General features: G+C 38.8%; 1 protein-coding gene across 3 annotated transcripts; it reads left to right on the top strand.

Annotated features, from left to right (window-relative positions):
- The first annotated feature begins 1,290 nt into the window (after positions 1–1,290).
- Positions 1,291–15,302, top strand: mecp2 (methyl CpG binding protein 2). 3 transcript variants are annotated; one of them, XM_048210148.1, is made up of 3 exons: positions 1,291–1,448; positions 6,758–7,126; positions 9,082–15,302. In XM_048210148.1, the coding sequence occupies exons 1-3, from the start codon at positions 1,417–1,419 to the stop codon at positions 10,313–10,315; spliced, it is 1,635 nt and encodes a 544-aa protein (XP_048066105.1). In that variant the 5' UTR covers positions 1,291–1,416; the 3' UTR covers positions 10,316–15,302. The 3 variants fall into 3 exon arrangements, with proteins under 3 accessions (XP_048066105.1, XP_048066104.1, XP_048066103.1); XM_048210147.1 differs by having other exon boundaries at positions 1,315–1,448; positions 6,755–7,126; XM_048210146.1 differs by lacking the exon at positions 1,291–1,448 and adding an exon at positions 1,475–1,986.
- Positions 15,303–15,403: the final 101 nt, after the last annotated feature.

Here is a 15,403-nt window from a genome sequence, read left to right as displayed (position 1 = left end):
AAAATGCTGCTGTTTTTGGTACTGAGAAGGAAGTACCACTTGTACCACCGCATACATGGTTATCAGCATGTGCTGATCATCTAAAAATGGAGACCTGTAGGCCTTGCTGATATATCACTCCATCTCTACTTTTTTGTGTCTTCCAGAAATGGTCAGAAATTAAGCAGTGCTTGCTGCAAAAATGCTATTGAAAATGACAAAAAATGCCAAAGATTTAAAAATTGGATCCAACATATGTCCCGGTAGTGCATTCATCTGTTTATTTTTAATAACATTGTACATATTTCGTCTATTGATCTATCTAGTGATGGGTTTAGTATGGATTCAGTGCCTCTCAAGAAATTAGCTGTCAGATTTATTCTGTTTTCACTGTTTCAGATGCAAGTGTTGTTGACTGTGTACCCAAGCAAGTGTTTTCTGATTGCAGTGGGACAAAACTAAGCTCAACTGAATTAAAAAAACAACAAACTCAGCTAAAACACAAATCCAAATCTGTAAAAATCTTACCATGTAAAATCTAAATACGGATGGGACGGTTATTTGAAATAAGAGTGTTTATTGATGGTATCTTGTGCATTTGATGTGGAATCAATTTAGCTATTTCTGTATTTCTTTTCTACTTTCTGCCAAGTCTGTAAATCGTTTTTCAACTCTTGGCCTGTGAGTAAAGATTTGGGACGTACCCTGATACTCTCATTTCCTCTTTTGCTTTTTTTCTTTCTTACCTCATTATCACATTTATGTGTCAAAAGAGGAAGTTGGAAAGAAAATAATTACAAACTTCAACTTTGCAAGCATCACCCTTATAGCAGCACTTGTTGATTGTTCACATGAAAATGTCAAGCTAAATATGAAATATGCAATTGGAGAAAGTTAAAACAGGACAACATGAGCCCTGCTACCATTTCCAACCTTATTCGTGCATGTGTGCGTGTGTGAATTAAAACTGTAAATGTCTATTCAATTTGAAAAGCTTTATTTACATTTTTATTTTTTAATCCATCATTAGTTTCCTTATTTATTAGTGGCAAACTAGTGACACTAGCCTTCCATAGGCTATATAAGGTGCAGACGTGTTTTAAAATAAGCACTTTTATCAAAAAATATCTCAAACGCATTCAAAAACTTGATATGAATTTATCTAAAAGAAACAGGACTAGTACATAATACAGTTATGCACTGTTATTCTGGTGTGCAATGCAGCTTTCCTCGCCCTGGACGTTGTTCCCCTCTCTAGTTATCCACTTCTCAGCTCTCGCGAGAACGTACGCGTTACCCCCTTTCCCTTCTACCCCACCTCTCGCGAGAACTCGCGTCCGAAGGATGGTGTTGTGTTAGAGGGAGTGGGAGAGGAGGGTGAGGGGTACCCACAAAGATGTTGCGTGATTTTTTGGAAATTTATTTATTTAAATAAAAATGGCCGCCGCAGAGAGCGGAGAGGAGAGACTGTAAGTGTGAATCGCATCCATTCCCATTGTCACGGCTTCCAATGTCAGGCGTCGCGAGCGGCGATGGCGTAGGTTTTGATCGTCGCTGTGATATTTTGTCAGGCAGGCGCAGGCTGAGCGGGGAATGTTAGCCGCGCTAGCCCGCGAAGGCGTTGAGAATACGTCACTCGTATTTCTCCCGCTCTTTTTCCACGATCAACGGACACATTGTGCGGCACGAGAGCCGCGCGCTTTATCCCGATGTGTGTTCGGTGTCGTTTTCTGACGTTACTTCAAAAACTCCTCTGAAATGTAGCGCGAAGGGCTGCCTGGGGGTTTGGACGCTCACATGTTTTGTTTTGCTTATATTCGTGGCTCTTTCGCGAGAATATTACGTGTTGTTTCGATCCTAAGTGTTCGGGAGCTGTCAAAAACAGCAGACTGAAGTAAGTTAGCTTGCTTGTGGCGCTGCAGGACAAGGCAAATGAGATTTGCTCCAGATAGATATGCCTGTCCTGGCGTGGAATTACTTGACTAAGTGCTTAGAAACGAGGTTAAGGTGCGTTTTAGTAGTCTCGCGCCGTGTACATCATCAGGTACCAAGTTTGCATATGCAAGCAAGTTGGCCAGTGTGCTATTTCTCTGTCTGATGTCACTGTGCTTGTGTCTTTGTGTTGTTATTGCTGCTCATTTTGCCCCTGCAGCATGCAAACCATTTAACTCCAGGTGCAAAACACTGTTCATGCGACTGTTGTGCTTCTCGCATCACTGAAATAGATAGTGAGCTTGCTTTAGCGGTGCACAAGGCACTCCCATGTGATAGCAGGCTGGTGATATTGTTGAGCTGACTTCCGGTAACCAGCTAACGGATCTAGCATCATCATATTTGTCTATATGCGTGTGTGGTCGACCGCAAGGCGATTAGCACAAACAGGGTGACATGCAAAACACACTGGTTCATGTCTTTTACACACACTTGTGACATGTCTCGAAGGCTGAACTTGAATCCTGTGCAACTTCTTCCTGTGTGTTGCATGCTCCATGAATTCATTGCAAGGGCAGGTACTGGCTCAGTACATGGGCTATTTTGTGGTTTTAACTAAAACTAATTATTATTTTAAACATTTAATATGGAAGTTATATGGGCACTAAACTATCATATTGAATTTTCATTGTAGTGACTCAAAGGAAAGTTCCAATAAACAACATGCAGTCTTTGGGTTTCCTATGTTTTTTTTCAAAGACAGTTGTTCATGCTGGTTAAACATGATCCTTGATTGTCCAGCATGGTATAATTGCACTTGTTCTTATTTATTAATTGTTCTTAAGGTTACATACCACCAGAACATAAGGAGCTGTCTAATGCAGATATTAATTGATTTCCAGCTGAGTTTCAAGGTCTATTTCGCCTTCTGTGAAGCTCCTACTCGGTACTAAGTTGTACAGTCAACATTCACAATAATGTGAAACTTAATAATGAACAATACCAATTATCTTCCATCATGATTCTTTCATTGACCTGCCCCCAATAATTGTGGCTTAAAGAAAGCTTGCAGTGTTCATTTGTGTTCATCTCATAAATGGTTAGTTCATGCATAAGGTCAGATTATTACATGGCTAACGAACAGAATATCTCATCTCGGGGGGGGGGGGAGCGATATAAATTCGATTAACCGGTAGAAATTTGTCAGCCGGTCGAGATTTCTGTCTATCGCGGTTATGTTTACGTGACATTGCTGTGCTGCGTAGTCGTGAAAGCTTATCATATTTTGTGTGTTTTTAAAGGGATAGTTCACCCAAAAATGAAAATTATCCCATGATTTACTCACCCTCAAGCCATCCTACGTTAATATGACTATCTTCTTTTAGACGAACACAAACAAGAGATACCTTATAAAATATCCTGGCTCTTCCAAGCTTTATAATGGTAGTGAATGGCGCTCCTGATTTTGAAATCCAAAAAAGTGCATACATCCATCATAAAAGATATCCACACGGCTCCAGGGGGTTAATAAAGGCCTTCTGAAGTGAAGCGACACTATTCTGCATCTTACGTCATCAGAAGTTTGGCGCAAGTCGATTTGTGTAGGCAGTCTACCGGAAGCTAGTTATTTTAGTTTATAAAGTTATTACGTTTTAAATATGGATATTTTTCTTACAAAAACCCATCGCTTCGCTTCAGAAGGCCTTTATTAACCCCCTGGAGTCATGTGGATTACTTTTATGATAGATGGATGCACTTTTTTTGGACTTTTCACTACCATTATAAAGCTTGGAAGAGCCAGGATGTTTTTTAATATAGCTCGGATTGTGTTCATCTGAAAGAAGATGGTCATATACTTGAGGGTGAGTAAATCATGGGATAATTTTCATTTTTTTGAACTATCCCTTTAAGTATTGCTGTTTAAAAACAAGTGATTTTAAACCATTAAAGTACAATAAGCAGAGAAAGAGAACTCATTGCGGTATATGCACAGTGAAGCTCGCACAAATCCGCTGCTTGTAGAGCGCGCAAGTACTGAACTGAGTTCTTTTTGCTGCCTTATTGGTCTTGAACAGGTCAAATACACACACTTATGTGTCAAAATGAACTTCTTTGTAAGTATCCACAGTCATTTATGACTTATGTGAAGGTAAACAGAAAGAAAGCGCATATGTATCAGTAAATTGGATCAGTGCATTCGGTCTTAAAGTGACAGCAGCCTAATAAACGTGCTGCTGTCTGTCATTAATGTTAGTCAAACAACGAAAGGCCGTTATATATACCGTTATCGTGAAATACAATTACTCATATCATGATATAAGATTTTGGTCATATTGCCCACCCCTAATTTCATCTATGCCAAATGAACTAGAATCTGCCCTTACCTAGTAATAAATTCATGGAGCATGCAACTCAGGATAAAGTTGTAAATGAATAAATGTAAATGCATAGTAACAAGATTTTAATGTATAAGGGAACGTATTTATATTAGGTCCTGTGACTGGACTTTCACAAATGTTAAAAAATAACTTTCACAATAAATGGTCTTGTGTTTTGACTGATTTTACAAATATGGATGAAGTGCAAATATTCCATGTAGTTTCTAATTTTTGAGGTCATGGATAGTATTTATGTACAATGTAGGAAAATGCAATTGAGAATATTTATGAATGGAGTTTTGCAAGTCACACCACAGGGATTGTGAACTTCCCAAATGTGTTTCACTTCAGAATTAACATATTTGGGCAACAAATGTGATGAATTGATGCTGTTTTTTTTGTTTTTGTTTTTTTAAATGTGATTTCTGCTTCTGGAACCCAACTGTTGTGCTCTACCAAAGTTTGAAAGCTACTTCACTTAGCTTGCTCAGTTTGCTTCAGTTCAGAATTAAAAATTTCCTGATAATTTACTCACCCCCATGTCATCCAAGATGTCTTTCTTTCTTTCTTTTTTCTTTAGTCAAAAAGAAATTAAGTTTTTGAGGAAAACATTCCAGGATTTTTCTCCATATAGTGGACTTCAACAGTTACCAACGGGTTGAAGGTCCAAATGTCAGTTTCACTGCAGCTTCAAAGGGCTCTACACGATCCCAGACGAGGAATAAGGGTCTTATCTAGCAAAACGATGTCATTTTCTAAATAAATAAATTAATACACTTTTTAACCACAAGTGCTCGTCTTGTACTAGCTCTGCAATGCACCACCTATTAAGTAATCACGTTGGAAAGATCACGTTTGACGTAGGCGGAAATACCGATTCAGTGTCTACAAAGCGAACGTGCAAAGACTAAGTTAAACGGCCTTTACAAAAAAGGTCAAACAACGATGTTGGACGATTTTGAAGTTTGAGGAGAAAATAAGATGGAGTTTTTTGCCCTACCGCAGTATTTCCACCTACGTCACACATGGCCTTTCCAGCATGATTACATAATGCGTGGCGCATCGCAGAGCAGCGCAAGAGGATTATTTATGTTTAAAAAGTATATACATTTTTATTTTTTTAGAAAGTATTATACTGCAATTTGGACCTTCAACCCGTTGAACCCCGTTGAAGTCCACTATATGGAGAAAAATCCTGGAATGTTTTCCTCAAAAACCTTAATTTCTTTTCAGCTGAAGAAAGAAAGACATGAACATCTTGGATGACATGGGGGTGAGTAAATTATCAGGAAATGTTAATTCTGAAGTGAGCTAATCCTTTAAGTCGTGGTGTGTAGTGATGTATTGAAACGTCAGTAAGTTTTTTTGCAGACTGTTGATTGATTGTTTAAGTGAGTAACATAAAAGAACAGTTTAACCAGTAGTTCTAGCTTTATTTAACTGGTAAACTTCATGAATGTGTTCATCACTTGACTTTGTCTTCCGAATTGACTGCACTATTATTGAAAGTGACACAACATTTGAGCTTAGAGCATGTTGGATCTGTTACAATGATCCCAGTCTCCACCCTAATAGAGTAACTGTAAATGATAAGGAAATCTAAAAAATGTGTCCTTTTAAATCTAGCTGTATTGCGAAAGTTTTGTATACCAAAACTAAGGGAAGCAGTACTGTACGATGACTGAAGAAAAAGATAAAAAATATGTTGGCTACATAGTTTGGTTAGTTATTTTTTCTCTTAAATCTCAGTTGTTGGAGATATAGAAATTAAGTTCACAATGTATATTTTTTTTGTTTATTGTGATCTGATGTTTTAATGGATTTAAATATTTTGTTTCTTTGTTCATTACTTAAACACCAAGCCACCATGTGTTCATGACGAAAGCATACGTATTTAGAGTAATTTGCAAAGTCTAAGGCAAATGAAGTTGATCAGTAACCAACAAAGAGTTGTTGTCCCCTTGAGGGACAAGCCACAGACAAGTGGGAAATTCCTTCGTCCCCTGAAGATACAATGATTCAGCCTTAACGTTGAGGTTTTGCTAAAAACAAGCCTCTTGACACCTCCAGGGTGATTTCCGTGTGTTTGCATTCACAGTAGAAATCAAATTGAATGCGTTTATCCAGAAGTTACGAAATAGACACATCCTGAGGATGACGTCCAAAGATGTTAAGATGAAAATTGCATCAGTTAATTTGGTTAACTTAGTTTTATGCTAACACTTTAAATTCAGGCCACTTCCCGCCTGCTTGGTGGTGGTATTTAATAGAGCTTGTGTGATCTGAAAATGAGCATGCTTTAAAGCCAAAATTTTGAATTGATGATCGCAAACATGCAAACTCAGCACTTCTGTTCAGTTTTTAAAAAAATCCTTCTTAGATATTTAGACAAGCGGTTGACTAGAATACAGACACATAATACTGTCATCCTCTCTCAGTATGCCACTTATTTCTTGTGTTGTCAGCAGAGGTGAGGACAAGAATGAAGACCAGGAGGGCTCAAAAGACAAGACACAGAAGCAGAAGAAAAACAAAAAGGAACGGCAAGATGTGGGAAAACTCGAGGCCACAGTATCCGTTCCTCCACCCCCGCCCCTCTTTACGCAGGGGGATGTCGGACAACAGACGGAGGCAGGGAAGTCTGAACCCACTGACCCTGAAGTTGGAGCTGCACTCAGCGCTCCAGAATCTTCCGCATCAGCCAAGCAGCGGCGTTCCGTCATTCGGGACAGAGGCCCACTGTATGACGACCCTTCACTGCCTCAAGGTTGGACACGCAAGCTGAAACAGCGCAAGTCTGGGCGATCTGCTGGCAAATTTGATGTCTACCTGATCAAGTTAGTACAAGTTACAGGAAGTTAGTACTTTTTTGAGAGCAACTGTGACGATATTCATTTCATAATGTTTATTCCAAATGACGCATACAACAAATCAGTCATTATTAAAAGTCACGTTACTGTGTTTGGAGAGTCATTGCAAACGCAACAAAACTAAAGCTTCTGACACTGGAAGTACCAGTTACGGCCTCAGTTGTTGTGCTATATTCCCCATTTAACTGAAATAAAATTATTTTATTTACATGTATAATGGATTATTTATTTGAAACTTATTCATTATGTACTTCTGTCCATCACGCCAAAGCCAGCTTGTGATGTCTCTGGTCTCTCACGATATGTATGTATATGTAGTTGTAACATTGTGTATTAAATAGTTTTGGTGCAAAGTCAGACTAATGTTACATATTTATATACTAATGTTTTGAGTAAGAATCCCTCCCATTTTAGTGTCGCTGAAGTCTTAATCACAGATTCACAGCTGATTTGTCTGATGCAGGGATATTATTGTTAACTAAAACAGAAACCATTAAAAAACAATTTCGTTACTTGAAACAAAATAAACCTTAATGGAAATAAATTATAAAAAATTAACCCCTGGTTTCGCAGACAAGGCTCAAGCTAGTCCTAGTCTAAAATGCATGTTTGAGCTGTTTTAACTGAAAGCAACTTGTACTGACATATCATAAACTATGTCAGTGCTATTGTTTTGTCTTAAGATGCACACTAGTAATGTTTTTTTCTAGTGAACGTTTATAAAAGCTAATTGAACTAATGCCTAATCCTGGCTTAGGCTAAACCCTGTCTGTGAAACTGTGCCTAAAACGTATTACATTTCAGCTAGTTTCCAGTGCAGACTTTTTAAATTTTCATTTAGTTTAACTTAAAATACTGATATTAACAAAATTAACTAAAAGTAATACATAAAAAAGTATAAAGCTATTTAAATAAAATAAAAAAGACAAAAATTAACAAAATTAATACAACTTTAAAGTTAAATTGAAAACAAAAAATAAAAATCTAATTCAAAATATTTACAAATACTATAATATTATAATTACACTGATCTGGGAGGCGTTACTGGTCACTTCCGACATAAGACGCAAGATTGCGCAACTGGTCCCAGCAGTATTTGATGCATGATATAATAACTCAGTAGTTGTTCAATAAATCTGAATTGCATGTATAGAGAGAGCTGTGCATTACACTGGTTGGGGTCACAGAGATTTGTGTTTTAGAGCTTGATTTACAAGATTTACTGTATGGCTAAATAATTAAATGATGTGAAGGTTATTGTTCTTCCAAATAATTTGACATGATGAATAAGGGTGCATGCTATTGAACACTGACTGATGTGTCACAGTTGCCACAATACCTTATTTTAAAGCATGCTTAATAGGAATAAACATGAAATCAAAGAAAATATTCAGATTTGCTTGTCTGGTTACAAATTCAGCACAAGTCGAATGCACAGCCTTGCAAAGTCTACTTCACTTAACTCGTGCGCATACACAGGTGTTCAACTCATTCGCAGTTTTGAGCAATCTCTCGCCACGAGTTACAATCCATGTAAATATATTTGTGTTTTTTCATGCTAGAGGTGTACAAATGAGGGTACTTTCTAACATCTTCGCACACTCTGTTGCCTATATAGCCTCCATTGTCACTGTAGCTTGCATGCGTTCCTGTCTGTTCTGTTTATGCAGGGTTTTTTTTCGACTACCTTGTGAATCGACATGCACCACCAGGGCACGGTTGCCACCTAAAACTAATTACTGAAAAATTAAATGCGCAATTGCAACCTGCGCATACAGAGTATGCGTGGTTACTTTCCTGATGAAATTCACGTCATGCGCACTGTACGCTGACCCTCACGTATTCATAAAAAGTGAAATATACTTTTGGCTTTACACTGTATTTTTTTGTATCATACTAATGTATTTGTTTTTATTTTTCAGCCCAGAAGGGAAAGCCTTCCGCTCCAAAGTGGAGCTCATGGCATACTTCCAAAAGGTGGGCGATACCACAACGGATCCCAATGACTTTGACTTCACAGTAACGGGCCGAGGAAGCCCGTCTCGCAGAGAAAAGAGACCGCCAAAGAAGCCTAAAGTGGTCAAACCCTCCGGTCGCGGGAGGGGCCGCCCAAAAGGCAGCGGCAAGGTACGGCAGGCCACGGAAGGGGTGGCGGTAAAGCGTGTCATAGAAAAGAGTCCGGGAAAACTCCTTGTAAAGATGCCCTTTGTTGCCCCTAAAACTGAACCGGGGGCTCCATTGGTGCAAGCGGCAGTTGCCAAAGTGCGTCGAGGACGCAAACGAAAAACGGAACAGGAACCGCCAAGCACCCCCAAAAAACGTGGCCGCAAGCCAGCAGCTGCTTCGCAGTCAACAGTGGGGACAGGCTCGGCCGCCGCGTATGCCGCCGCGGCCATTCTCACCGCAGAGGCCAAGAAAAAAGCTCAGAAGGAGTCTTCCGTAAAGCCTGTTCAGGAGAGGGCACTTCCTATCAAGAAACGCAAAACCCGAGAGACTTTGGAGGAGTTGGAGGGATCTACCACCTCTGGAACCACACCGACGGAGACGAAACGACTGATTGCATCAACTGTGACCCCTACAGGGGAGGAGGTAGAAACGGGACAGAGGCCTCACAAGCATCCTGGCCGGAAGCACAAAGAGGCATCCACAGATCCAGGGAACGGCAGCAGCGGAAGCGGCAGCGGCAGTGGCAGCGGAACGGCAACCAGCGGCGGCGGACCGAAGAGTCACAAGAAGAGAGATCAACGAGGGCAGCATTTTAAACACCACCACCATCACCACCACCACCAACACCACCTGCAGGCCATGCCGCCCTCCACCTACACTCCGCAGGCTCACCAGCTCTCCCTGGGTCACTCCACGCAAGGGGGGCCGCCGGTGCCTGCGACCATGGAAAACGAACCCCAGGACTTGAGCACCTCCAGGCCCAGAGCGGAGCACGTGGCCTGCAGGGAGGAAGCGAGAACTGACAGCTCCTCAAGCAGGGATGCTCAGAACTCAAGCAAGATGGCCTCCGCTGACCTGAGAGGGCAGCAGACGACTGTGATGGGAGAAGGCAAGGAGTTGAGAGACATTGTTCCTCCCTCCGCCGTCCCGAGGCCGAGCCGAGAGGAAACGGTCGAGTCCAGGACACAAGTGAGCGAGCCAGTGAGCTGACTGACTAAATGACCGATCGGCAGCGGCTTTGTGTGTGAAGAAGCGGAGGCGGTTGCAGCGAGACGAGTGATTTTTCGTTCTTTTTTACTGAGGAAAAAAGAAAAAGGAAACAAAAATATACAAAAATGTAAACGTACTGAAACAAAAGGCAGCTGTTGTGTCTCGTTCTCTCTGTGGGTTGGACGCGGGGCGACAATTCTCTTGCTTCCGGATGAATTCTCTGCTAACCTTTTTTCTTTATGGTTTCCTTTTATTTCCCACTATATCTTTGTATTAGTATATCTTTAGCACTCACCTAAACCCGTTATTCCTTTGTCAGAGCTTGTAGGAAGTAGAAACACACTCAAGTGGTAATGGATGCACAAGTCACACGCCATAGTAAGTGAACCTTTCTGATCAAATTGCTCTCGAAAGAACTAAAATGCCTCATAGTCATGTCATCTCAACCCTAGCAAAAAGGTGTCCTATTAGTGTGTTCTTCCTTTTGTGTCATAAAACGAAGGGGCAAATCAGACGCAAAGAAAGCAAGCTGAAGAAAAAAGGGCCACATTTCCGATCTCCACCTTTCCATTTGAGTCGGACACAGCTGTTGCAGCATCCTCACCTTTGAAATAATAAACGCTAGCTTAACTCAGACAGAAAAGAACTTCCTAGTTGTGGGTTTGTGCCAAGCTGATATTTCCAGCCTGTTGACCTGTAAAGATCAATTGAATTTGATAGTATTATTTCCTTTTGCGTTGTTGGTATTTTTAGCGCACATATGTATATTAATTATCAGTAGTTGCGTTAACCTAATCGCCCGTTTCGGATGTGCCTGAGAAAATGCAACTAGAGCGGAAAGCTCTATTTTTCATTTTCTTTGGTAGGGAAGATAAAGCACAAATGTATTTGTTAGGGAATATTGAAAGCACAGTCCACTGTAGCGTCTGGAGTAGATGTTAACTTGCGTAAAAGAATACGAGAAAAGAAATTTGTTACGTTTACCTGCTTTTTTTCCCCATTGAGTACAATTTAAATAGAGGCCTTGTGTTCTTGTGACACAAATCCCTAACAAAAAAAAAAAAAAAAGGCATACCATTTCAAATGTAGCTTTTGTTTTTACTGTGTGTGGTTATAGACTAATACCATAGAGCTGCTGTTCTAAAAATGATTCAGACAGGAAAGTTAATAGATTGCTATATTTATATAATGTCTTGTCAGGCTGTAGCTGTGTGAAATGCATGGGTTGCTGATGTTTGCGTGCTTTGCGTGCTATTTATTACAGTACTCCGTCATTGTCTTTACTATACATAAAGGTTTATAAAGCCAGGTACAGCACTATTGATGAGGGTTAAACGTTTTAGAAACGTATATATTTTGAATTCCGAATTTTTGAATTATGAAAACAGTACTTGGCAACAAAGGAAAGGTAAACTTGCATACATTTTACAACACAATGCCATCATGAAATAGTTTTCTAATCTGAACTCTTCAAAATGACAACATTTTGCAGTCAGAAAGAAGGACTGCACATCATGGCTACATGCATCAATCAAGTGGTTAGATATTCAAAGAGTGTCTTAGTAATTAACTATATATATATATATATATATATATATATATATATATATATATATATATATATATATATATGAATATGAATATGAATATGATTAGGATAGGATTAAACTTAAACCTGAAGAAATTTTGAACCAAACTGAGGAAGTTCTTCTTTGTTGTTTATGTAAACTTGTTTAGGATTTTACAGAAACTTTACAGCACTTTTTCTGTTCCATTTTCGTTTCTTCTCCTACATGAAATGCACCTTACTTTTAAGACACTTTTTTTGGAATTGTGAGAAGCATAACAATTTTCTTTATTATTATTTTCCATATATTGTTCTGGTTAGCCTTGCACAGACTTCTGTTTCATGTCCGGAGGTTGTACCTTTCTTCAGATGTGTGTTGGCATAGGATGCATGTTTAATGTCATTATAAAGAGCCATTCTTTTGTTTAGTTGTGCTTTCTCTGTAAAAACACCAAATCATAAAAGTAGCACATAACGGCTACATTTCACTTACAGTGTTGGATATCACACATTTATGGCCAATAATGGGGTGACAAAGACGGTAAAGTTAGTAAATCTTTACAGACCCCTGAATCCAATGGCATCACAAACTAATATTTTATATTCTAGATATTGCAGTTGTTGTTTTGAATAGTCCCAGAGTTTTCCCCCCCAAAGTATTAGTTTTGTCTGTGAATCTCATACATTTATGGTTATTGTGGCTTGTGTGATGGATGTGCATCGTCACTGACATAAATGCTGATAAATGTATACTACTAAACCTTAATCAGAGTCATAACAGACAGTTTTAAGTAACACTCAGCACTTGTTAAATCTTTTTGTCTGTTAGTTCAGCTAGAGTAAGATGTTTTTGATATTTGATTAGGGGTTCAAATGTATGAGTGAGAACTTACTGGTCAAGCGTGCTCTAGGTTTCTTGAAAAAACATTATTTTTGGACGCTAAATGTATAGATTAAATTGGAATCGACAATCGCAATTTTTTTTTTCATTTCTTATTAAGAACGAAAGTGTCTCCATTCTCTCCCTCCAGCCCCCCCGCTCCCTCGACCCTCACCGGGAAGAGGCACAGAGAATAAAAGAGCGTTTCCGCTCTGAACAAGGGCTATGTAATCATTTCAAGTAGTCAAAAGCAGATAAAGGAAATGGATTTTCACGTCAGAGGAACGCAGGGTCCGGTCCTCGCTGTAAAGGCAAACTCAGTTAATTGCTTGAGGTCTAACAAGAGACTTTAAGTGTTGTCAAACACCACCGGCTCGCTCTCTGTCAGAGTTAGAGCGCTCACTTAACCGGCGGCTGACGTCACGAACGTCTCCCCGGTCTGACTAAACTCGAGCAGGAGAATGGAGGTAGCAGAATGGATTCCTTTAACTTGAGCTCAGCAAGCACATTCTCAGTGTTTAAGAATAACGCAGAAGGAAAGAAACCTCCAGACATGAATTGAAGTCGCGACAACTCTTAGTTTAAAGCGCCGACTCACAAGCTGCATCAGTCTGGCTGAAACAGAAAGGGTAGTGCCTTTATTTTGGGAGACTCACTAAGGTGGTAGAAGTGACCTTTGATTCTAAAGAAACACCTTTATCCCATTGAAGCAACACGGGAGGTGAATTTACTCAAACGCTTGGATTTTATTTGGTCATTTTTCATAGGTAGGACGTGCACTGGTGTGTGTGTTGTAACTAGAGGTTTCATTGTTGTACATTTTTCTTTTTCCATCAGCCGGACCTTTGTGCCCACCTAGAAATGATGTATTGTTAAAAGCCCTCTGCTTTATGAACTTCTTGCCTTTTGTAGCGCTCAAAGCCCACTGACAAAAATGGAGCCCTACAAATGGGTAAAGACAGAATAAGAAAATTACTTTTATTATTTATATGTTGGTTTGTTTGTTTTATTTTCTTGTTCGTTTGGGTTATTTGTGCCTCTGGCAGTGAAATATGCTTTGGAATGTCCTTGTGTCCCTGTAGCCAAAAATACATGCTATGTACGTGAACATGTATCAATATGCATGATTGCCATTAGAAGATAGGACATTGCTTGCCCTTTACTATTATATATAAGATGTTTTCAAACAGCACTCCAAGAGCTGAGCCCAACCGAATCCGAAGGTTTTCATGAGGTATAAAATGTTGAATGTGTTTGTTCAATGAAGGCTAGCTGTGCACTTCGGTCTGTTTAATATGAACAGATTTATTTCATTGAAGTACTTGTTTTTTGTTTTAATGATTTAACTGGTAGCTGAGTTTGGGCTTCATATGCCGCCGTATCAACAATTGTAGTGGCTAGAGTAATTTCTGTGTTAGATTTATTTTTTATTATTATTCTTAGCATTTTTTTTTTTTTTTTTTTTCATTTTTTATTCTAAATCCAACATTGGAAATAGACCATTTTATCTTGATAGCAATAGTATGATAGTATACCCAGCAGATCCGATATGAGTTTTCTCCGTTAGTATGTCTCTAATTTGTGTACTCTGTTAAACAGTAGAACTGAAGTAAAAGAAATTTACCCTTATAACTAAAATGCAGCACTTTGAATCGTGCAAGGAGGACAATTTAAAGTCAAATGAAACAGAAGTTAAACTATAAGAAATAGATTCCAGTTCCACCGTGGTAGAAAGTTCATGGTCTATTTAACATAGTCTTGTGCCTTGAAGTTTCAGTAATAGAATTTATCTTTATACTGTAGTTGTATTTTTATTCCGAGTCCTGTGTTTGCCTCTTGTTGGTATTCAGTGCTTTGGATGTATTAAGGATTTATAGAAATCAAGAATATGTTTGCCTTGCTTTATTTTCTTAATTGAGGAAAAAAAAAAAGGATAACATTATAGGAAGATGTATTTGGGCAATATTGATGATGTAAAAAGCTATAGGATTTTGATGTTTTTCATCCCTGATATGTTGAATGTTTCACAGATTAATGAGTGACGTGTGTTTGTTGGGAAATATTCTCCATTTTAACATGACCATAAAAAAAACAACCTGGCCTCAAACATAATCTTCCAATCACAACATGACATTTTATGACAAAAAAAAATACTTCAACCTTGACCGGAAGGACGAGTCTAAGATCTGCACTTTATAAAGTATGTTTCCCGGCAGGACACCCATTAACTTTTTGTATGTATTTTTTACCTTTGTCCAAAGCTGTTTTGTTTTCATATTATTTTTTAATTTAGTTTTAAATAAAAGGGATGGGTAGTATGTATGTAAAACAAAAAAAAAAAAAAAAGAAAAAAAAAAAGTTATTTTAACCAAACAATCCTACAGACTAGGTGTCAGTGGTTATTCGCCATCTGCCAAGCTAAGTCCTTGCCTTCCTGAAAGTGAAAAGTATAGTTTGTGTCTACTTTTATAGTACTGTGTTACTGTATCATTTGTTTGCCGTATGTAACAGATACACAATAGTAAACAACATTTACCTGCTCTCTGTCTATAACATTTATTTCACTCACATCACAAACAAAAACACAATGTTAGTGTTATCATTATTAGATAATAAGATTTTATTAATCATTAGGGTTTTG

This window comes from Megalobrama amblycephala, linkage group LG12, assembly GCF_018812025.1.
Source record: "Megalobrama amblycephala isolate DHTTF-2021 linkage group LG12, ASM1881202v1, whole genome shotgun sequence".
NCBI classification, from domain to species: domain Eukaryota; kingdom Metazoa; phylum Chordata; class Actinopteri; order Cypriniformes; family Xenocyprididae; genus Megalobrama; species Megalobrama amblycephala.
This window is presented reverse-complemented; position numbering and strand designations above follow the sequence as displayed.